Below are 24,589 nucleotides of genomic sequence, written 5' to 3' on the forward strand. Positions count from 1 at the left end.
AACAGTAGTTGTAGATGATGGAAATGAGGAGACCGACCACTTACTAATTGGGGATGCAGCCTGGCTACCAAAAATACAAGTGCAAGGAGAACAAGGATAGATTGAGCCTTGCACATATAGCTGGCAAGCTTACTTGTCCCTAATGAACCGGTGGTGTTTATGAAGAACTGTAGCTCCTAGTCTTTTCTTGCCAATATATCTCATCTCTTTCTATTCCTTCGGCAAAGCCTTCACATTGCAAAATAGCTCACCAACCATGACCAAAGCTTTTAGGTGCTATTGAACTTCCTCCAACAACATCAGTTGTGGCATCACCTGTTCTTTTCACTTTCACATTACCCTGTCCATTGCAGTGGCCACTATTTCTTGTACTATACATTTTGGATTGTTAGGATCATGAGCAAAGAAGATTATGTGGCAATACTGAAGCAACATCTCAAGACTTCAGCCCGGAACTTTAAGCTTAGGCAGAAATGGGTGTTCCAAATGGACAATGACCTGAAGCATTCTGCCAAACTGGTTACAAAATGGCTTAAGGATAACAAAGTCAATGATTTGGAGTGGCAAGTGTGACTCCGGCCTTATAGTTTTTATTTCCATGCATTGGGAACACCGTTTTCTAAATCAAAATATGCAGAGAAATTATATATATATATATATATATATATTATATTATATATATAAAATGTTTAACTACTTTACAGAAAATATAAAAAAAATGAACAATGGGCTGTTCAAAAAGAAGGGAATTTTGTTTACTTACCGTAAATTCCTTTTCTTCTAGCTCCAATTGGGAGACCCAGACAATTGGGTGTATAGCTATGCCTCCGGAGGCCACACAAAGTATTACACTAAAAGTGTAAAGCCCCTCCCCTTCTGCCTATACACCCCCCGTGCTCACGGGCTCCTCAGTTTTGGTGCAAAAGCAAGAAGGAGGAAAAAATTATAATTGGTTTAAAGTAACTTCAATCCGAAGGAATATCGGAGAACTGAAACCATTCAACATGAACAACATGTGTACACAAAAAAACAGGGGCGGGTGCTGGGTCTCCCAATTGGAGCTAGAAGAAAAGGAATTTACGGTAAGTAAACAAAATTCCCTTCTTCTTTGTCGCTCCATTGGGAGACCCAGACAATTGGGACGTCCAAAAGCAGTCCCTGGGTGGGTAAATAATACCTCATAATAGAGCCGTAACCGGCTCCGTCCTACAGGTGGGCAACCGCCGCCTGAAGGACTCTCCTACCTAGGCTGGCATCTGCCGAAGCATAGGTATGCACCTGATAGTGTTTCGTGAAAGTGTGCAGGCTCGACCAGGTAGCCGCCTGACACACCTGCTGAGCCGTAGCCTGGTGCCGCAAAGCCCAGGACGCTCCCACGGCCCTGGTAGAATGGGCCTTCAGCCCTGAGGGAACCGGAAGCCCGGAGGAACGATAAGCCTCGAGAATTGGTTCCTTGATCCACCGAGCCAGGGTTGACTTGGAAGCTTGTGTCCCTTTACGCTGGCCAGCGACAAGGACAAAGAGTGCATCCGAGCGGCGCAGAGGCGCCGTACGAGAAATGTAGAATCTGAGTGCTCTCACCAGATCTAACAAGTGCAAATCCTTTTCACATTGGTGAACTGGATGAGGACAAAAAGAGGGTAAGGAGATATCCTGATTGAGATGAAAGGGGGATACCACCTTAGGGAGAAATTCCGGAACCGGACGCAGCACCACCTTGTCCTGGTGAAACACCAGGAAGGGGGCTCTGCATGACAGCGCTGCTAGCTCAGACACTCTCCGAAGCGAAGTGACTGCTACTAGGAAAACCACTTTCTGCGAAAGGCGTGAGAGAGAGATATCCTTCATTGGCTCGAAGGGTTGTTTCTGAAGAACCATCAGCACCCTGTTCAGATCCCAGGGTTCTAACGGGCGCTTGTAAGGAGGTACGATGTGACAAACCCCCTGCAGGAACGTGCGAACCTGTGGAAGTCTGGCTAGGCGCTTCTGAAAAAAGACAGAGAGCGCAGAGACTTGTCCCTTAAGGGAGACTAGTGACAAACCCTTTTCTAATCCGGATTGAAGGAAGGACAGAAAAGTGGGCAAGGTAAACGGCCAGGGAGAAACACCCTGAGCAGAGCACCACGACAGGAATATTTTCCACGTCCTGTGGTAGATCTTGGCGGACGTTGGTTTCCTAGCCTGTCTCATGGTGGCAATGACCTCTTGAGATAATCCTGAAGACGCTAGGATCCAGGACTCAATGGCCACTCAGTCAGGTTCAGGGCCGCAGAATTCAGATGGAAAAACGGCCCTTGAGACAGCAAGTCTGGTCGGTCTGGTAGTACCCACGGTTGGCCGACCGTGAGATGCCACAGATCTGGGTACCACGACCTCCTCGGCCAGTCTGGAGCGACGAGGATGGCGCGGCGGCAGTCGGCCCTGATCTTGCGTAACACTCTGGGCAACAGTGCCAGAGGAGGAAACACATAAGGGAGTTGAAACTGCGACCAATCCTGAACTAAGGCGTCTGCCGCCAGAGCTCTGTGATCTTGAGACCGTGCCATGAACGTCGGGACCTTGTTGTTGTGCCGGGACGCCATTAGGTCGACATCCGGCATGCCCCAGCGGCAACAGATCTCCTGAAACACGTCCGGGTGAAGGGACCATTCCCCTGCATCCATGCCCTGGCGACTGAGAAAGTCTGCTTCCCAGTTTTCTACGCCCGGGATGTGAACTGCGGATATGGTCGAGGCTGTGGCTTCCACCCACAGCAGAATCCGCCGAACTTCCTGGAAGGCTTGCCGACTGCGTGTCCCGCCTTGGTGGTTGATGTATGCCACCGCTGTGGAGTTGTCCGACTGAATTCAGATCTGTTTGCCTTCCAGCCACGGCTGGAACGCTTTTAGGGCAAGATACACTGCCCTTATCTCCAGAACATTGATCTGAAGGGAGGACTCTGTCTGAGCCTAGTCCCCTGAGCCCTGTGGTGGAGAAAGACCGCTCCCCACCCTGACAGGCTCGCGTCCGTCGTGACCACAGCCCAGGATGGGGGCAGGAAGGATTTCCCCTCCGACAGAGAAGTGGGAAGAAGCCACCACTGAAGGGAAGCTTTGGCTGCCCGGGAAAGGGAGACGTTCCTGTCGAGGGACGTCGACTTCCTGTCCCATTTGCGGAGAATGTCCCATTGAAGTGGGCGCAGATGAAACTGCGCAAAAGGAACTGCCTCCATTGCTGCCACCATCTTCCCTAGGAAGTGCATGAGGCGCCTCAGGGGGTGTGACTGACCATGAAGGAGAGATTGCACCCCTGTCTGTAGTGAACGCTGTTTGTTCAGCGGAAGCTTCACTATCGCTGAGAGAGTATGAAACTCCATGCCAAGATATGTCAGTGATTGGGCCGGTGTCAAATTTGACTTTGGAAAATTGATGATCCACCCGAAACTCTGGAGAGTTTCCAGAGCAATGTTCAGGCTGTGTTGGCATGCCCCTTGAGAGGGTGCCTTGACAAGTAGATCGTCTAAGTAAGGGATCACCGAGTGTCCCTGAGAGTGTAGGATTGCCACCACTGTTGCCATGACCTTGGTGAAGACCCGTGGGGCTGTTGCCAGGCCAAAAGGCAGTGCCACGAACTAAAGGTGTTCGTCCCCTATGGCGAAGCGCAGGAAGCGCTGATGCTCTGGCGCAATCGGTACGTGGAGATAAGCATCTTTGATGTCTATTGATGCCAGGAAATCTCCTTGGGACATTGAGGCGATGACGGAGCGGAGCGATTCCATCCGGAACCGCCTGGTTTTCACATGCTTGTTGAGCAGCTTTAGGTCCAGAACGGGACGGAAGGATCCGTCCTTTTTTGGCACCACGAACAAGTTGGAGTAAAAACCGTGACCCAGTTGCTGAAGAGGAACCGGGATCACCACTCCTTCCTCCTTCAGGGTGCCCACCGCCTGCATAAGAGCCTCGGCTCTGTCGGGGGGTGGAGATGTTCTGAAGAAACGAGTCGGAGGACGAGAGTTGAACTCTATCCTGTAACCGTGAGATAGAATGTCTCTCACCCATCGGTCTTTTACTTGTGGCAGCCAGGCGTCGCAAAAGCGGGAGAGCCTGCCACCGACCGAGGATGCGGTTTGAGGGGGCCGAAAGTCATGAGGAGGCCGCTTTCGGTTCCTCCGGCGGTTTTCTTAGGACGTGACTTAGACCGCCATGCATCGGAGTTCCTCTGATCCTTCTGAGGCCTTTTGGACGAGGAAAATTGAGATCTGCCCGCGGTCCGAAAGGACCGAAACCTCGATTGTACCTTCCGTGGTTGAGGTCTGTTTGGTTTGGACTGGGGTAAGGATGAATCCTTTCCCTTGGATTGTTTAATGATTTCATCCAATCGCTGACCAAACAAGCGGTCGCCAGCCAATGGCAAACCGGTTAAGAACTTTTTGGAAGCAGAGTCTGCCTTCCATTCACGTAGCCACATGGCCCTGCGGAGTACCACCGAGTTGGCGGATGCCACCGCCGTACGGCTCGCAGAGTCCAGGATAGCATTAATGGCGTAGGACGCAAACGCCGACGCCTGATTGGTTAAGGACACCACTTGCGGGGCAGATGTACGTGTTACTGCATTAATCTGCGCCTGACAAGCTGAGATAGCTTGGAGTGCCCATACGGCAGCGAATGCTGGGGCAAAAGACGCGCCTATAGCTTCATAGATGGATTTCAACCATAGTTCCATCTGTCTGTCAGTGGCATCTTTGAGTGAAGCTCCATCTTCCACTGCAACTATGGATCTAGCCGCCAGTCTGGAGATTGGAGGATCCACCTTAGGACACTGAGTCCAGCCCTTGACAACCTCGGGGGGGAAGGGATAACGTGTGTCCTTAAGACGCTTGGAAAAACGCTTGTCTGGACAGTCTCGGTTTTTCTGGATTGCCTCTCTGAAGTCAGAGTGATCCAGAAACATATTTAATGTACGCTTTGGAAACCTGAAACGGAATTTCTCCTGAGAAGCAGACTCCTCAATTGTAGGAGCTGGGGGAGAAATATCCAACACCTGATTGATGGTTGCTATAAGGTCATTCACTACTGCGTCACCTTCAGGCGTATCTAGGTTGAGAGCGGCTTCAGGATCAGAATCCTGATCTGATACCTCCGCTTCATCCTCCAGAGAGTCCCCCTGCTGGGACCCTGAACAGTGTGAGGAGGTGGAGGGAATTTCCCAGCGACCCCGCTTGGTCGGCCTGGGACTGCGGTCCGTGTCAGAGACCTCACCCTGGGACCTATGGGATACCCCAGGGGCACTTTGCTGTTCCAATTGAGGGGGACCAGGGGTCAAGGACTGGATAGAGCCCGGGGCCTGAATCACCGGTCTGGACTGCAATGCTTCCAGTATTTTAGCAGACCATTTATCCATAGTCTCAGACAGTTTGTCAGCAAAGGCTGCAAACTCCGTCCCTGTCACCTGGACAGTGGTAGCAGGTGGATCCACCTGGGCCACCAGTCGCAGAGGCTCCGGCTGAGTAAGTGCCACAGGGGCCGAGCATTGCACACAATGAGGGTCAGTGGAACCTGCCGGTAGTACAGCTGTACATGAGGTACAAGTTGCAAAGTACGCCTGTGCTTTGGCACCCTTGCTTTTTGCAGATGACATGTTGTCTCCTCTGAGAACAACCAGGAGGGTATATAGCCAAAAATCAACAGAGCGACCGTACAGTGCAATGTATAGCCTATAAGCATATATATATATATATATATATATATACATATACACACTTCGGTACTCAGTGGGGCCAGCACCATAGGTGCTGCTTACCGACCGCTCAAAGCAGTTGTGTGGTCACCGGATTCCCTGCCTGGGTCTCCCTGTGTTGTCTCTCCTCTCCAGCATCTGAATCGCTGACAGGAATGGCTGCCGGCGTTCTGTGGGGAGGAGGAGATCGTGGGCGTGCCCAAGAAAAGTGCGGGAATCCAGTGCCCCACTGTACTGAGTGAGGAGGGAGGAGGATACTAATGTATGCTCCAGCCCTCCGCTGACGATCCGTGCAGCGTCCCGCCCCTTCCCTGACTGGCAGGCCTGTGGGCGGGAAAAAACGACACTAGGCCGCAGAAGCCGGGAACTAAAGTTATAAGCGCGGCCGGCAATAAGCGCGGCCGCGCGGTAGTCCCCCGGCGCACAAACACACCCAGCAGTGCTGGAAGGTGTCTGGCACAAGCGCTCCATGTCCGGCGCACTAACACACCCAGCCGTGCTGGAAAGTGTCTGGCACAAGCGCTCCATGTCCGGCGCACTAACACACCCAGCAGTGCTGGAAAGTGTCTGGCCCAGGCGCTGCATGTCCGGCGCACTAACACACCCAGCCGTGCTGGAAAGTGTCTGGCACAAGCGCTCCATGTCCGGCGCACTAACACACCCAGCAGTGCTGGAAAGTGTCTGGCCCAGGCGCTGCATGTCCGGCGCACTAACACACCCAGCCGTGCTGGAAAGTGTCTGGCACAAGCGCTCCATGTCCGGCGCACTAACACACCCAGCAGTGCTGTTATGTGTCTGGCACCAGCGCTCCATGCGCGGTCCCCATGGGGACACAGAGTACCTCATAGTAGCAGGGCCTTGTCCCTGACGATACTCAGCTCCTATCCTGCAGATTCCCAAGGGCTGCGGAGGGAGCACGGTCCCAGTGCCTAGAGACCGATCCTGGATCCCACTTCACCCAGAGCCCTAAGGGATGGGGAAGGAAAACAGCATGTGGCTCCTGCCTGTGTACCCGCAATGGGTACCTCAACCTTAACAACACCGCCGACAAAGTGGGGTGAGAAGGGAGCATGCTGGGGGCCCTGTTATGGGCCCTCTTTTCTTCCATCCGACCTGGTCAGCAGCTGCTGCCGACCAAGCTGTGGAGCTATGCGTGGGTGTCTGCCTCCTTCGCACAAAGCATAAAAACTGAGGAGCCCGTGAGCACGGGGGGTGTATAGGCAGAAGGGGAGGGGCTTTACACTTTTAGTGTAATACTTTGTGTGGCCTCCGGAGGCATAGCTATACACCCAATTGTCTGGGTCTCCCAATGGAGCGACAAAGAAAATAGCAGTGTCTACATTTGTCTTTTTATACTCAAAATCTGTCCTCTTATTTAGGATTTAGCATTCCTGTGAATCACTAAACTAATATTTAGTTGTATAACCACAGTTTTTTAGAACTGCTTCACATCGATGTTGCATAGAGTCAACGTCTGTCACTTGCCAACTCTTATTCCAGCCCAGGAGGCTTTGACTACATCCCACAATGTATTTGAATTTGTTGCTTTACCTCAGAAATGGCATTTTTATGTCACCCCACAAGTGTTCTATTTGATTAAGATCCGGGGATTGGGCTGGCTACTCCATAACCTCAATTTTGATGGACTGGAACCAAGATTTTGCTCATTTACTGGTGTGTTTAGGTAGGTCCATTTCAAGGGCATTTCCTCTTCAGCATAAGGCAACATGACCTCTTCAAATATTTGGATACATGCAAACTGGTCCATGATCCCTGGTATGCGGTAAATAGGCCTGGCACCATAGTAAGAGAAACATGCCCATATCATGATACTTTCACCACCATGCTTCATGGGCTTCAGAGTGTCCTGTGGCTTGAATTCAGAGTTTGGGGTCGTCTGAAGAACTGTCTTGGGACCCAAAAAGAACAATTTTGCTTTCATCGGTTCACAACATGTTCTCCAATTCTCTTTAAGCCAGTTGATATGTTCTTTGGCAACTTGTATCCACTTCAGTACATCCTTTGTTTTTTTTGTTTTTTAACAGTGGGACTTAAGGTCCAGTCACACTAAGCAACTTACCAGCGATCCCAACAACGATAGGGATCGCTGGTAAGTTGCTAGGAGGTTGCTGGTGAGATGTCACACTGCGACGCTCCAGCGATCCCACCAGCAACCTGACCTGGCAGGGATCGCTGGAGCGTCGCTACACGAGTTGCTGGTGAGCTCACCAGCAACCAGTGACAAGCCCCCAGCGCCGCGTGGAAGATGCTGCGCTTGGTAACTAAGGTAAATATCGGGTAACCAACCCGATATTTACCTTGGTTACCACCGCACGGAGCTACACGTGCAGAGAGCAGGGAGCAGCGCACACTGAGCGCTGGCTCCCTGCTCTCCTAGTTACAGCACACATCGGGTTAATTACCCGATGTGTACTGCAGCTAAATGTGCACAGAGCAGGGAGCAGCGCACACTGCTTAGCGCTGGCTCCTTGCTCTCCTAGTTACAGCACACATCGGGTTAATTAACCCGATGTGTGCTGCAGCTACATGTGCACAGAGCAGGAGCCGGCACTGACAGTGAGAGCGGCGGAGGCTGGTAACAAAGGTAAATATCGGGTAACCAAGGACAGGGCTTCTTGGTTACCCGATGTTTACTGTGGTTACCAGCCTCCGCAGAAGCCGGCTCCTGCTGCCTGCACATTTAGTTGTTGCTGTCTCGCTGTCACACACAGCGATGTGCGCTTCACAGCGGGACAGCAACAACTAAAAAATGGCCCAGGACATTCAGCAACAACCAACGACCTCACAGCAGGGGCCAGGTTGTTGCTGGATGTCACACACAGCAACATCGCTAGCAACGTCACAAAAGTTGTTCGTTAGCAGCGATGTTGCTAGCGATGTTGCTTAGTGTGACGGGGCCTTTTGCAGGAACTTCATGCTAATAGATTAGCTTCACACAGGTATCTTCTGACTTTCACAGTACTCACAGGCAACTTGAGACTGTCTTTGATCATCCTGGAGCTGATCATTGGCTGAGCCTTTGCCATTCTGGTTATTATTTGATCCATTCAAATGGTCGTCTTCTGTTTTCTTCCACGTCTTTGTTTTTGTTTTCCATTGTAAAGCATTGGAGATCATTTTTATCTGAACAGCTGATCATTGTCTGCACTTCTTTACAAGTTTTACTCTCTCAAACCAACTTTTTAATTAAAGTATGCGGTTCTTCTGAACAATGTCTTGAACGACCCATATTTCTCAAGCTTTCAAGGAGAAATGTACAACATGTTCTGACAGGACGAAGGCTTGTATGCCGAAAGTAGTCTCTGACTAACCTCCTGTGTTGTCATTATTACTTTTGCTGGATTTTATCTTTATTTTTTCAATAAAATGGATAGTTTTGTACTGCCCTCTGGTTCTTGAGGAATACCGCTGGATCATTTTCTGCCAAGCTTCTTCATTACAACATGTTCTAGATTCACCCTCAAATAAGGGCCACCTGATTCACACCTGTCACGTCACAGAATAATGGACCACTCTCGTTTAACTCCACAATGCTCTTATTTTGAACACCCCCCCCCCCCACCGTTTCAATTCATTATCCAAATACACAGACTCAAAAACCTGCAGATCATGAATGCAGAGTCCGTTTGTTTTCTAAGAATTTACTCTGCCAACTGGTACATTTTTTGACATGTGGTAATATAATTTATACCAAAAACAGTGAATAATCTGGTTAGTCATATTGGACTGCTATTATTTTGAACACTAAACTGTAATTGGAGATCTATGACTTGTTCAGCTTGATGAAAGTTAGGCAGTCTACACTTTCAGGGGACAGCCAGATATGTTGCTATTTCAGGACTCCACCAGCAGCGCTAAACACACGTTCGGAGAGAACACTGGCTGCTGGTAATGACAAAATTTCCAAGGTATGACTGGCAAGCTCAGGCCACGCTTCCATTTTTGAAGACTAAAATTCAAAAGGGTCTGACCCAACCCTCATGGCATTGAAATTGAGTTGGAGATACTCCTGCACCATCTTCTCCAGTTGTTCACTATGTGTCAGAGTTAAACTGTGTTCTGGTGGTGCATGGGATGGTTTAAAAAATATGTCCCACAAGTTGCAGAAATAAAATCTGCCACTTAAACTGTTGCTGCTACTAATATTTCTACGATGACAATTGGACGTTTCGGGTGTTTGAAGTTAAGAACTGTGATGCACACTGGGCACCTCAGTGTTGTTTTGAGGAAAAGCACTCTTAAGATCATGTACAAGTTTGTTTACATACTCCAGCACGTGCGCATCCCTTTCCACCCTGGAGAAGAACCTAGCAAAATTAACTGTTGTACCGTGGATCTAACAGAGTGGCAACCCACTATGTCTAATGCTAAAAATTCTCAAATCATGTTGCAGATAGTGCAGCAAGAAGGCCACCCGCCTGTGCGACGACAGACCAGAATCTGACCTTACAGACAATGGCATCCCTTCAGCATCCTCCTCTGCTTCCTCTTCTTTCGGCAGGACCACCACCTCCGGCAGACTATTCAAAGTATGCTCCATCAAGTAGATGACCGGAATAGTGATGCTGATGACAGTATTGTCACCACTAACCATCTTAGCAGACATTTTGACACTATGCAGAAGGGTCTAGGAGGTTCTTCATCTGTTCCCACTCCGCATTTATGATTTGCCCCACGAATGCATCGCATTGGCCCAGTGTATACCTCATGGCATACTGCACCATGGCTCGTCGCTGCTGCCGCAGTCAGTGTAACTTGTGAAGAATGGAATTCCACCATGTTGGCACATCGCATATCAACCAGTTAAGCAGTAGGCCGAAAGACCTCTGTAGCAAATCAAGTCAATGAGCTGTGGGGTGTGAACGACAGAATTGAGCATATACTGACCGTGCCTTATGCAACAGCCCTTCCAGGCCAGAAAAGTGGCCAAGAAATTGCTGTACAACCAGATTGCGGATGTCAGCCAGGCAAGTCACATGTGTGAGGTTGCCTCGGCATAGGGCCAACACCAGGTTTGCACCATTATCGCACACAGCCTTCCCTGGCTCTAGGTTTAGTGGTGACAACCATTGCTCAAATTCGCCCTGGATAGCTTTTCACAACTCTTTAGCTCTTGTGTGACTGATTTCTCCTATGGATTTTCTCTGCACTGTTGGAACACAATTTACATTAAGGGAAAGGTTGGTGATGCAGGTGGGGGTCCTAGAGGATGTGAAGGAGGCAGAAGCAGTGGAGGAAGAGGTACATACAGAGGTTTTTCTTGCAAGCCTTGGGGATTCCAAGACTTGTGGAGCAGCCCCTTGCCCCCGGAACCACTAGAGTCACCTAGTGTCAAGAGAGCGAGATGTAATGCCCCTGGCCATGCCTGCTCATTCAGGTGAAATGCACCCTGCCAGTCACAGAATTTTTCAAGGAACGGGGTAATGTCTGCGACATGCTGGTTTAGTGCAGGCACAGCTTTATTAGAGAAGTAATCTTGACTGGGCAACTGGTACTCGTGGAGTTTCACAGCCATCAGGTTTCAGAATCCGTCTGTATTCACCAGGCGGAAAAGCAGCATTTCCATGGCCAAAAGTTTAGACATGGTGAAATTCAACCTCTTAAGGCCACTTTACACACAGAGATAACTCTTTGGCAGATCTGTGGTTGCAGTGAAATTGGGGACAATCAGTGCCAGGTTTGTGGCTGTGTACAAATGGAACAATATGTCCATGATTTCACTGCAACCACAGATCTGCCAAAGATTTATCTCTGTGTGTAAAGTGGCCTTTAGCTTTGGCATGTGTAGTAGGAAATTATATTTCACGTAAACACAACTGCGGGACCGAGGGCCGACTGATGTACTCATAGAGGCTGGAGTAGTGTGTACACAACAAACTAGTGGACTGTGAGAAAGGTATAGGCATAGATGTTATAGTGGATTTAAAAACATGTGGTGTGTTACGTGTCTCAGATGGGTCAAAAGCACCAGGCATGTCCACTTCAGTAACAGCTGATGGTCTCTCACTCACCCCGACTGTAGCAGGTAAACTAGTGGAGGTTCTGCAGCCGGAGACCTGTGTCAAAACACTTTCGACGGTGGCGAAGGAGGAACAAGCACCATACATGTTTGATGGGCAGCTGGTGGTTGGGGATACCCGCTATGCCGCATTTTAGAGCAGTAAGATTCCCATAGTAACGTATGTTGGTGGAGCATGTGCCGGTTCATGCATGTAGTATTCACATTCCTGAAATTTTTGCCTCTACCGAGTCGTGGTTTACAAAGTTGGAAGATAACGAAAGTTGGGTCATCCTTTGCAGGATCAAAAAAGGTCCAGGCTAGGCAACCCTTCCTTGAGCAACCAACCCACAACCGCTGCTGGCCACAGCCAGAGTTGTGGTTGAGGATGCAGTGCTTGTCATGGTTGCAGCAGTACATAATTGGGCTGGAATCGCTATCGTAACCTCCTCTTCTTCCTCCTCCTACTCTATTGAGCTACTCGGCTGCCTGCCTCTAGGTTCACACCAGATGGGATCTTCAATCTCATCCTCTCTGTCATCCCACTCATCACCATGACAGTCACCCTCCTGTTCCTGCCCTGACTACAGTACAGTACAGTACGCGTTCGTCTCAGGTATCTGAGTCTCATCATCATCACATCCACCCCCAGGGCTTAACATTTGGTGAGGAGGGTCTTGATTTTGCTCAGACCCTACTTCGTCAGACCCCGGAACCAACTGACAAAGATTTTGGGCATCAATGCAAATGCTTTCCTCCTCTTGAGTCTGGGAATCTTTGGAGCAGACCTCTGATGCCCATGGAATAGAATGTGTGAAAAGCTCAGAAGACTCGCCCATCTGTGGTTCACCACAGTTAGTTGGGCAGTTGGAGAGTTGTGACGTGGGGGGAAATAAGGGTAATTGGGGTACCACCTATGAGGACTGTACTATGTGTGAAGTTGAGGATGAAGAAGAGGAGAGACCACTTGATAAAGCACTTGCCAGATACTGTACCACAAGCTCATTCTGGCGCTCATCTCCAAGTCGTACACCTATGCGGCAAATAAAGAGAGGGGAGTATCCTGTCCAGTAACATAAGTTTTCAATTGTGTTTGGGAAGGATGAGCCAGTGTTTGTTCAATAGAGCTTTTAGGAACCTTAACATCTACCCCAGGTACACATTGACCACCACGCTTTTTCCTCTTTCCACCACCACCTTGGCCTTTCCCACTAATGTTTTTGTGCCCTATTTCAAAGCCCAACTAGCACTTTCAAGCTGGAGCACTAATTGTGAACTATTTCAAAGCTCAATTAAACCTCCCTTTCACGGCTGGAATCATTCAGGAAACATATATTGCAGAAGTTGTACAAATGAAGTCTGCAGCAGCAGCAGAGTTGCTCTAGGACTCAGAGATTATCGCTAAGCCCAGCAGATCCTTATCAGTCAAAATAACAGATCAGTTCTGGAGCACTGGAGCAGGGCTGACAGTGTGAAAGCAGCTTGGGAGAGTGTGACGCCCTGGACCCCAGGGGTCACAGGTAATTACACCTACCACATACACACACACCCCCATCCCCTGTGAGGTCACACAGATGTCACCCAAAAGGGAGACCTGATGCCTCCCTCAGGGCCAGTAGGGCACACCAGGTGACTAGGAGCTAGACCTAGGAGACTACTGGCCTGAGGCAGAAAACACAAACGGTTGGAGTTTTAGTTTTGAGTTGACAGTGAGTGGTAGTGGAGCAGCTGTCAGGGACCCGGGTAGGAGCTTGGGGCCCCTTGGAAACGTCAGGCAGGCAGACGGTGGTGGCCGTCTGCAGGAGTACCAGTACAGCAACCGGCGGAACCATACGGACCGGGCCTGGGTTGGAGCCGCCGCTCCCGAACCGTGGAGTCAACCGTGTACCAGAGCACCAGAAACCGGGTACTCAGACCCCATCCTAGCTTAGAAGCCACTGAGTATAGGCAAATTGACTGATTGCTGGCTGGACCTCATGGGTTCATCCACACCCAAAGTCCCGAAAGAAGGCAAAAGCACACAGAGACCGGGTGAGCGCCACCGCCAAGGGCCAAACACCCGACAGGCCAGCGCCTGCGGGCAACCGAGGGCTCCTCCGGCAGCTCAACGCCGGGGAGCGGGCTACCACTGCTCAGGCAGGGGAGCCGAAACACAACATCCAGGAGGTGCACGGGAAAAGGGGCCACCATCAACCCCACAGGGGACATCAGCAGCCAGCCGCGGGCACCGACCACATCCGAACTTTGGTTTACCAGTGACTCTGAGTGTGAATCAATCGTGAGTACACCAGTGCCATCCGGGCACGACACTACACCGTGGCATGGCACCCTGCACCCCGACAACATCAGCGCTCCAGTCCCCACCACCGTAGGGCCCCGGGACACACCGCCCCTACCCACGGAGGGGCTAACATCTAGGCTGCGGCCGCAACACCGATCCAGGACAAGCCCGCCTTCACTCCAGCCGCAGCGGTGGTGCATCCCGTCACCACGACCCGTGGGTGGCGTCACGACCCGTTGGACGACAGCGCGGCCCTCCCCGGCTGCGCGCCTCATCCCGTCACCACCACCACCACCCCACTGCCTCTCCTCTTAACAGAGCGACGTGGCCCCCGGTCCGGAGGCGCTCGTGCCCCCGACAACCCGAGCCCGGACCTCGAGCGGCTCGGCCCGAGCAAGCAGAGAAGCAGGCCGGGCCCCTCTCAGGGCAGTACAAGAGCTATGCCGGAGGTACCTGCTTCTGTCGCGGGCGGAGGAGGGGACGCCGCGCTCTCCCACTGCTCGGGTCCGGCTGCCGCTGCGGCTGCTGCTGCTTGGTGGCTCGAGCGATGGGCCGGATCCCGGGGACTCGAGCGGCGCTCCTCGCCCGTGAGTGAAAGGGGATTGGGATTTGGGATAGTTTATTGTCCGTGACGCCACCCACGGTTGTGGTGATTTGTTGACACCACCGCTGCTCTGTATGGGGATCCCGGGGACTGATGACAGGGAGCAGCAAAGTTGTTGGTTCTCCCCTCCGTGGGTAGGGGGTTGTTGTCCCGGGGCCCAGTGATGGGGTGCGTGATGCAGGGCTTGGTCGGGTGCAGGGACGCGGGGGCAGCGCTGTGCCTTGCGGCACTGTGGTACTCACTCAGCCTGAGACGATGACACAGTTCTCGGTAAAACACACGGCTGGAAAGACGGTTCCCACGGACGGCTGCACTTGCTTTCCCCAGTAGTTGACGGTGACGGTCCCTTTTCCTGCACCTAAGATGATGATGGTTGCGATGGGTTCCCACCGGTAACCCGCTCCCCGGCTTGGATATGGGCCGGAGGAGCCCTACTTTGCCCGCAGGCGCTGGCCCTGAGAAACTGGTGCCCTGGCGGTGGCGGTGTCTCTCTCCAACGGTTGGACTGTTGCCTTCAATCGGGACTTGCTTGTTGGGAGACCCAGAGATCCCCTTCACTAACGGATTTGGCAAATTCACGGCGACTCCTAGCCTTGCTGGGATCCGAAAGGCCCCTGCCACTGGTGCTGACTGTTCTTCGTATACCGCTCCGGTACCGCCGGGCCACCACCCGTCCGCGGTCCTTTCAGCAACCTCCAAACAGTCACCCCTGCCGACAGTCACCGCCGTCTGCTGACCTAGCTGTCTCTCAGTCCGGGGCACACACCCGGACCAGCTTCAGGCTGTCTTAACTGTCACTTTCCCTTTCTTCAGCTCCTCTCCTTTGCTCCTCTACCACTTCCTTCTACTTCCTCCTCCTAAACTCATCTGCCTGGTACTCCTGCCTCCAGGGCTGTGAACTCCTTGGTGGGCGGAGCCAACCACCTGGCCCACCCCCTGGTGTGGACATCAGCCCCTGGAGGAAGGCAACAAGGATTTTAGGTTAGCCTTGGTGTTCCTAACTGGGGTGTAGGGTGTGGTGGTGTTATGACCTGTGACCCCTGGCTTGCCCAGGGCGTCACACTTCCACGCTCCCCTAACTCACCAGACCTTTGATGAAGCTCCAAGATGGCCACCGCTCCCTCACTTGAGTACAGCCAAAGCTCCAGTACTTCAGTACTGGCAGCCGCTTTGTAGCCCAGCTGAAGCCTCTCTCCCCCAGGCGATTTCCAGGTGGCATAACTCACGCCCAACAGAAAATATTTCTCCAGTACATCCCTAACTTTAGTATCTTTTCTGGCAAGGCGCGTGCTACTGAGAAGATGCGCCGAATTTATTTAAATTCACACACCTCTTAATGAATTCAGCATATCTTACCCAACTGCACCCCTTCATTAAAACTGGTTTGCACAGTACCAGCCCCCAAAAATTAAAGTATAACATTTATATTAAAGATTAAATTGAAAACAGAACCCAATAAAAAAATAACATCTAGTTATAATTCTTCTTCTAGCGAGTCATTGAGCAGAATCTGTGACTTCTCTGCATTTAGTGGTCACTACTCACCTGTGCGGTTATCTGTAGGAATCTCCTCTTTACACCACTCATCACCTATCACATATGTTTCTATAATATTAATATGGGTCAGATCTTCACCCTGAAACAAATATTGGAAAAGTCACAGATGGACAAGTTTGGTGAAATGATTTTGATAAAAAACAAAAGATCAAAATCCAATCTATTGGTTCATTTTTCCAACCAGCAGTCTCCACAACCAGAAAATTGTGAGAAGATGAAGACAACATCTAATGTCTATGATCAGCTTTATCCTGTCATCTCCACCATGCTTAAAACACACTGAATGGCTACATTATAAGAGACACACATCTAACGATCCATTGGCTTTAAAAGCTGCAGCAATTCATCATGTCACACATTTCTCAAGGTTTTCAGATTGTTAACCCAGGAATACTGGTCACTGCCAACAGGATAGTTTCTTTCACTAGATGGAGGAGCTGACATTCTCTGACCAATCATTGAAAGTCCAGCTCACCGCTACTTGACCTGACCGCTGCCCAGACTCGGATGTCGGCTCTGCCCTGGCCGCGTAACAAACAACGAGGAGAGTAATCCAGCTGGGTACAAACGGTGTCTCTTTATTCGTGCATGAGCAAAGAGTGCACAATCAACATTAACGCGTTTCTGGCTTAACGCCCTTAGTCATGCCCCTTCACTCTTCATACTGTGTCCGCACCCATCCCCCCACTCACTCCTCATACTATCTGCACCCATCCCCCCTCAATTCCCATACTGTATCCGCACCCATCCCTTCACACTCTTCAGTGTGTCTGCACTCATCCCACTCACTCCTCATATTGCATCCTAACCCATCCCCCCTCATACTGTGTCTTTTGTGATTTTGGAGTGACTTAATCAAAGTCCTGAACTTAATCCGAATGAGATGCTGTGGCATAACCTTAAATAGGCGGTTCATGCTCTGAAACCCTCCAATGTGGCTGAATTACAACAATTCTGAAAAGATGAGTGGCCAAAATTCCTCAAGAGAGTTGTAAAAGACTCATTGACAGTTATCGCAAACACTTGATTGCACTTTTTGTCTGCCCAAACAGATATTAGGTTCAGGGGGCAATTACATTTTCGCACAAAACCCTATAGGTTTAGATTTCTTTTTCCCATAATAATAAAGACCTACATTTTTAAACTACATTTTGTGTTATTTTCATCTAATATTTAAATTTTGTGGGTGATCTGAAACATTTATTTATGCAAGCATTCAAAAGAATAAAAAATGAGGAAGGGGGCAAACACTTTTTCACACCACTGTAATTCGTAACATTCAGTTTATCTTCATAACATGGAAATCAATCCATGTAGTCATGGCATTATTATCGGCCATTACCGGCTTACCCATATGCCCCCACCGGCAGTCCTGGCGTCTGTGATTGGTTGCAGTCAGACGCACCTCTAGCCTGTGTGACAGCGTCTCACTGCTTGTGATCACAGACCCTGTCTGCGTGTCACTATCGGCGTGCGTCCCCCCAATTTTGACCTGAGTAATGTCACAGCACATCGCGTGGCTCATTCTCTGCTTGAAGCTCACAGCGAGCAGTCTTGTTCTATGGCTGCCCGCTGTCGCTTCAGTTGTAGCGGAGCTGGAATCGTTGTGGGACCTTGTGTGCATTACAGACCTTGGTGCTGTTGAGTTTAATAAATTGGTGAAAGAGGGTGTTATTTTGTATTTTATTTCAAATAAATGATTTTTTCGGTGTTTGTGTTTATTTCTTTTCACTTACAGATTAGTAATAGGGGATTCTCAGATGCGGGCTGATATGAACCCCTTATTACCCTGATTGCTCTTACTGATTAGCCCTGGTGTGGTGGCAAAGTAAAGTGGCGGGATTGTCACATTTAATGCGACAATCAGGGGCAGCTGCAGGCTGCTATTTTTAGGCTGGGGAGCCCAATAACCAGGGTCTCCCCAGCCTGAGAATACCAGCCACCAAGCTGTCAGGCTTTATAATGGCTGGGTATCAAAATTGAGGGGGACCACACGCCGTTTTTTTTTTTTTAAATTAAACAAATTTTATTAAGCACAATATAGTTGTGACACCACTGGACTAGTCAGGGCGTCACAGGGTACTGCACGCTCTTTATCTCCCAGTGCAGGACTCAACCCCTCTTTGTTCCGGGTTTCCAACTTGCGGCACTGCCTCCATCAGCATCCAAAAATCCCAATCACACCTCGCACCACACCCTGTCAGGCACACCAGTGGGCTGCTAAGCTGGAATAGGGCCGCCCACCTAGGGGTCAGGCAGGGAGGTGGGAGGTGACAAGTTAGTTGGCTCCAGAGGAGTGAAGTGTGAGGAAGCTGGGAGTTGGAGCTCCCAAGGGAGAAGTAGATTGGGTTGCAGACGGTGGTCTGGACCCGGAGGAGTCGGAGACCCGGTCGCTGGATATTGGGACTGGGTGCCTGGCTTAGTCTAGGGCGACGGTCAGCAGCAGGTACAATAGCCGGTCTGGGATCGAAAGCACATCGGGGTACTGGACCCTAGGTTGGGGAGAGGCTTCAAGCAACCCGGCAATTAACCTGTGAAAGATAGGGCCCTTATGGACTGTTCCCACGAAGCTCAGAGATCGGGGGCACTAGCGCAACGAGGGGGATAGGGCTTTCCAACCAATGATGCCCACTGAAATCCCAAGCGTGAGCTCCTGAGAGCACAGCTCCTTCACACCAACAAGTGGGGAGCAAGGCCCGGACAGCTTCAATCTTACGGGCCACTTGGACACTACTAAAATCTGTGCACGGAGGCAGGCTCCGGACTATCAGGCAGTACTGCAGGGGACGGAACCCGGACGAGCTTTCCCAAGAGGGCAGCGGCACCCAGAGACTTGGTTTACTACGTTGTCAGCGTCTGCTTTCGTTCTGAGTGAGTACCCAATTACCCCTTTCCCCAGCGAGCCTGCGCTCCCTTGCAATCCATTCCACCATCCAGAGTCCCGGGGCCTTCCCTACCCGATTGAGGGTAACGTCATCTGACTGCCCCCGCTCCATTACCCCGGGTACTCCCAACGGCAGCGGCGGTACTCCCTATTACCGCACACCTCGGGTGGCGTCACGAACTATCTAATCCCCTGTAAATAACCCCCATCACATTTTAGAGTGACCCTGAGCCCCCGGGTCCGGAGACCCTCGAGCCACGAGCAGTGACACTCGGATCCGAGCGGTTCGACCGCTGCAAGGGCGGTACAAAGTCATAACAGATCAGGATATTATCTGAATACAAATATATAATCAAGATACACAATATTCTTTATATAATTAGAAACTAGAAACAGCCCATCCTTTTTTACCAGCACCCCCCTCATCCTCTTAGCTAAATAATTCCCCGGTGAGAAAAATTTGCAATACAAGTCATACCAAATACATGATCATGAAAGCAAACAATTAGAGAACACATCACTGGCAAACTCACTCACCCCATTGTTTACTGAGCTTAGGAATGGCGCCTTGGACTTTCCTAGTGGGCTAACGGCCAACCAGTGTCTAGCAATCGTTTTCCTGGTCTGATACAGAATTTTCGATATTACACGTTGTGTAGTAGCAAGGCCTACCTCCTCTCCTACTACTCCTAAGATAGCCAATTTCGGGCTCAAACGTATATCGGCATTTAATACTCTCACTATCAAGTTGCCTACCTTTTTCCAGAGATCAGTTATATAGGAGCACAACTAGAACAAATGAAGCAAATATGCGCCCTCCCTCCTGCACCTTGGACATTTATCGTCAGTTCTAAGTTTCATTTACAATAGCGCTTTTGGGGTCTGTAGACCCTTTGGACTAGATATAGTTGCGACCTTCTCTGGGTCGTATTAACAGAAAGTGCTTTAATGGACTCTAGAATACTTTCCCACTTATCTGCGGTAATAGAACCAACATCTACATGCAGTGAGTGCTGTCACACAAGCTGGGGGTGCATCTGACTTCAACCAATCACAGACGCCAAGACTGGCACAGGGTGCAAGCAGCAGTGAATATGGATGTGCAATAATGAGCGGTGCAAGAAGAAGAGAGCATCCGCGGGAGCAGTTACAGCCCTGCCAGAGACTCAGTAAGTATATAGCGCTGGTTCTAATCTCCCTATAAATTTTGCTCTCTTTTGCTAAATAAAAAGTTTTTTACTTTCCTTTTCCATCAATCAGCAATGGCCCTGGAACTGGTCGTCTGCTGCCCATCTGTGTAAGGAATGGTGACTGAATTCGGACACATTAGTTGAGCTCTATCGCAGTATTCAGCTGCAGGGCATAACTGGGCTCCACATGTTCTCAGAACTAATGCTGACATTTTCCTTGATACGTTGCTTACATTCAGGGGATCCAATATCGCTGGATATTTTTCATTGATTGCACCATTCTCATTATACTCTTCACACCATTACATGTAAGAACCACATGAGGTCAGTAATTTTTTAAATACTCGTGCTACGACAAATGATAGTATATGAAGTAATGGAGATTGCTCAATCTTCCCATTTTGAAAACTGATCTCTCCGATTTATGCTGCACTCTGCGGTCATGTGTCTAATAAATGTCAGATGTGAGCGTGAAAGTGTCTCTAATTAGTTGGCCATTCAGTGAATAATACTGGAGGAAATAATCAGACTGAACACAAGACCTTCACAGCCGTCTACACATCATAGGGAGATTTCATGACACCTTCTCTCCATCTACCTGGTCATCCTGAGGAACATCGGGATTTTCTTGTTTACAGTCCTGTGGAAGAAGAGGACGGGGACATCTCTCTGGTGTTGTCTTCTCACTGGATAGAACTGGAGGAGACACATACAGGGACTGAATTCATTCTTTACATACAGATAATTATAGGCCGTGTGTATTTAGTCCTGTCTATTACCTGGTGATGTGAGGGGCTGGGGAACCTCCATCATGACGTCCTTATACAGATCTTTGTGTCCTTCTAAATACTCCCACTCCTCCATGGAGAAATAGACGGTGACATCCTGACACCTTATAGGAACCTGACACATACAATGATACCGTCATCCCCCGATCCCTTCATAGCGTTACTGTATAATGTCCCAGCATTCCCAGTAGTGTCACCTCTCCAGTCAGCAGCTCAATCATCTTGTAGGTGAGTTCTAGGATCTTCTGGTCATTGATTTCCCCATGTTTCAGGGGGTGAGGTGGAGGCCCCGTGATTGGGCTCAGGGGTCTTCCCCATCCCTCAGACACAGGGGCCTGACAGCGCTCACTAGAGGTCTTCTTCACTACTGTGTAATCCTGGTTATGGAGAGACACATTAATAAACCTCACTACAGACATTTCCAGAGTCCTCACCTCTCCAGTTCTGTCCATCTGTTATTCCCATAGATAACAATGATGTAATGTGACGTCATCAGAATCTCTCACCTCTCCAGTAAGCCGGAAGAGAATCTCTAGGGTGAGGTGTAATATCCTCTCTGCCATCTTGTCCCTGTCCCTATCCATCCTTGACGGATCAATCAGGAAAATTCTCTTATAGATGATCTGAGAGGATCCGATATTGTAGGGACCTGAATGGGGAGAAGATGACGATGTAACATCAGAAAGATCCCCTGTAAGAAATCTCCGGAGCTGTTACCTGTGGTACCCCAGTCGTTTTGGGAGCCATAGTGGCGTTGTTCTCATCGCTGAGAGCAATGCCATGCTTGGAAACAGTGGGGAAATCTCTGCCATGTACACTAAGGCTGCTTTCACACATCCGGTTTTTGCAGTGCGGCTCAATCTGGCTCAAAAACCTATGCAACGGATGCGTCGAAAAAAACGGATCCGTTGCATAAGTTTTTCGATGCGGCCCATCTGTTTTTTGACGGATGCGGCTTAATATTGAGCATGCGCAGTGCAAAAAAACGCATGCGGCGGCTGGATGCTTTTTTTGCCGCAGGATGCCGCATCTGGCGTCCATAGGCTTGCATTGTAAATTGCGCCGCATCGCACCAGATCCGGCGCGATGCGTTTTTTTCGCCGCACAAAAAAACGTGCCTGGCAACGTTCCATCCGGCCGCTGCATGGGCTAAATATGCCGCATCCGGCAAAAAATGGATACAACACAAGGCCATGCGGTACAATACAGCGCTAATGCAAGTCTATGCGGAAAAAACGCAACCGGCGGCAAAAAAAACGATTGCGTTTTTTCTGCAAAGCGCCGTATTGTGCCGCATTGCAAAAACTGGATGTGTGAAAGCAGCCCAACATGCAAAGGGAACCTCTCTGGACATACTGACTTGGAGGAGGGATTAGGGAGCAACAGGAAGCCAGACCTCAGAACAGTAGTACGAAGCAAAGAGAATGGTTGCTGTCTGAGAGCTGCTGCCCAGCTCTCCAGGACCGAGCACATTGAGTGGGACACCGGCATCCCAGGCTACTGGGTGCTAACGGTCCAGTAGTAACGCCGGAGACCAGAAGAGTTCACCTCCTCTGGCCCACCTAAAATCTGGAGGCGAAGTGGCAAAAAAGAGCCCGGGGTCACTGCTACAGAGTGGGGCCCAGTACCGGCTTGCACTACCCATCAGACAGAAGACTTAACACACTTATAAAGAGGGACACTGTGCGGCTTCAGGCCATAGTGAACTATACCTGCGCATAGAATGAGGCTAAGGCTGGACTCACACGAGCGTATGGCATCCGATGCGAGAGCATCGGATGCGATATGCTAATGCCCCCTGGCTCAGGCTCTGCTGCGAGCCTGAGCCGAGTGTCATGCGACTCTAACCCGATCTTGCGATCGGGTCACAGCTGTGAAGCTGAGTGCGGGCACTGCGGAGGAGAGGGTAGGGTTAATCCCCCCATCTCCTCCACTGTCAGCCTGTGCGTATATCGCACTGCACTGGGATAACATCCGAGTGCAGTCCGATGTATCTCTCGCATACATTCACTTGAATGGGTGCGAGAGATACGGCGGTAGCAGCAAAACGCAGCATGCTGCCGCTTTTTTCGCATCCAGAAGCTGGATGCGAGAAAAGCTGACCAACAGCTCAACCTCATTGCCTAACATTGGTCAGAGTGCAATGTGAGAATTTCTCGCATTGCACTCGTCCGATTTTCACGCTCGTGTGAGCGTACCCTTATAACTACTCTGCAGAGAGAAACTCCCCTGCTGCTTCCAGGCTGACCGGGCCACCAACTCCTGGACTTCACCGGATACCAGTAAAAGTTAAAGGGGTTATCCGACTTCTTTTGAGTTTTTTTCATTATTACACTATTGGGCTACATTGGGGCAGGTAAGTAGATAGAGACCACTTACCTGCCCTGCTGTCAGCCCCTCTCCCCCGGCTCAGAGTGGTCATGTGACCGCTCCTGCCGTGATTTTGCTGCTTCCGGTCATTTCATGTCTACATGGGCAGGGCCATGTTGACATGCAAATCTGGAACAGCATGTCGCCTCCCTGCTGGGCTGTACTGTGCGTGGAGTAACCGCCCCCGTTCCCTGCACCCTCCCACACATTCCCCCCGCACCCCGCACTCTGCCCACAACCTCCCACACACTCCCTAGTCTCCCTCCCCCGCCTCCTGTGCCCAGCTACGTGCGCCCTGAATTCCAGCCGATTCAGTGTCCAGTTCAATAAGGCAAGGAACACTTGCTGTCAGATACACTGTCAGCGCTGTGTCCCCAGCGCTTTATCATGTTTACTGCCTGACGCCCTGGGAACTGTCCCCCCCCGTGCGCGCTGTCTGTGTCATCATGGGTCATCTGTGTATGTGCATCAGTCTGTGTCCCGCGCCAGCCCCGCTGATGACTGCACTGCAGCGTGTCAGTGTTTGCCCCCCCTTTGCAGTATAAGCTGCTTCTCACCCTGCAGTGCGTGCAGCCGCGGGGATGACGAGCGCTGCTTGTCATCACTGCCCGTACAGTCTGTGTCCCGCTCCCTGCCAGCCACGCAGCTGCCCGCACTGCAATGTCAGTGTCTGTCCGCAGAATCAGCAGCTTCTCACGCCACGGGGCTGGCAGGGAGCGGGACACTGACTGCTAAAGGTGGTGTCACACACAGCGACAACGACGTCGCTGCTACGTCACCATTTTCTGTGACGTTGCAGCGACGTCCCGTCGCTGTCGCGGTGTGTGACATCCAGCAACGAGCTGGCCCCTGCAGTGAGGTCGCCGCTCGTTGCTGAATGTCCAGCTTCATTTTTTGCTCATCGCTCTCCCGCTGTGACGCACAGATCGCTGTGTGTGACAGCGAGAGAGCGACGAAATGAAGGGAGCAGGAGCCGGCTTCTGGCAGCCTGCGGTAAGCTGTAACCAAGGTAAATATCGGGTAACCAAGGTGGTTACCCGATATTTACCTTCGTTACCAGCCTCCGCCGCTCTCACGCTGCCAGCGCCGGCTCCTGCTCTCTGCACATGTAGCTGCAGTACACATCGTGTAATTAACCCGATGTGTACTGTAGCTAGGAGAGCAGGAAGCCAGCGCTAAGC

The 24,589-nt window shown here is 50.6% G+C and overlaps 1 protein-coding gene across 1 annotated transcript in view; it reads right to left on the reverse strand.

Moving 5' to 3' along the window:
• Positions 1 to 21,407, reverse strand: part of LOC142312002 (uncharacterized) — a 177,664-nt gene extending 156,257 nt beyond the window's left edge. Inside the window, 2 exon segments of the mRNA XM_075350876.1 lie at positions 21,030 to 21,153; positions 21,236 to 21,407. Coding sequence (XP_075206991.1) covers positions 21,030 to 21,153; positions 21,236 to 21,259 — 148 coding nt within the window. The 5' untranslated portion in view covers positions 21,260 to 21,407.
• Positions 21,408 to 24,589: the final 3,182 nt, after the last annotated feature.

Source organism: Anomaloglossus baeobatrachus, chromosome 5 (assembly GCF_048569485.1).
Source record: "Anomaloglossus baeobatrachus isolate aAnoBae1 chromosome 5, aAnoBae1.hap1, whole genome shotgun sequence".
Classification (NCBI taxonomy): domain Eukaryota; kingdom Metazoa; phylum Chordata; class Amphibia; order Anura; family Aromobatidae; genus Anomaloglossus; species Anomaloglossus baeobatrachus.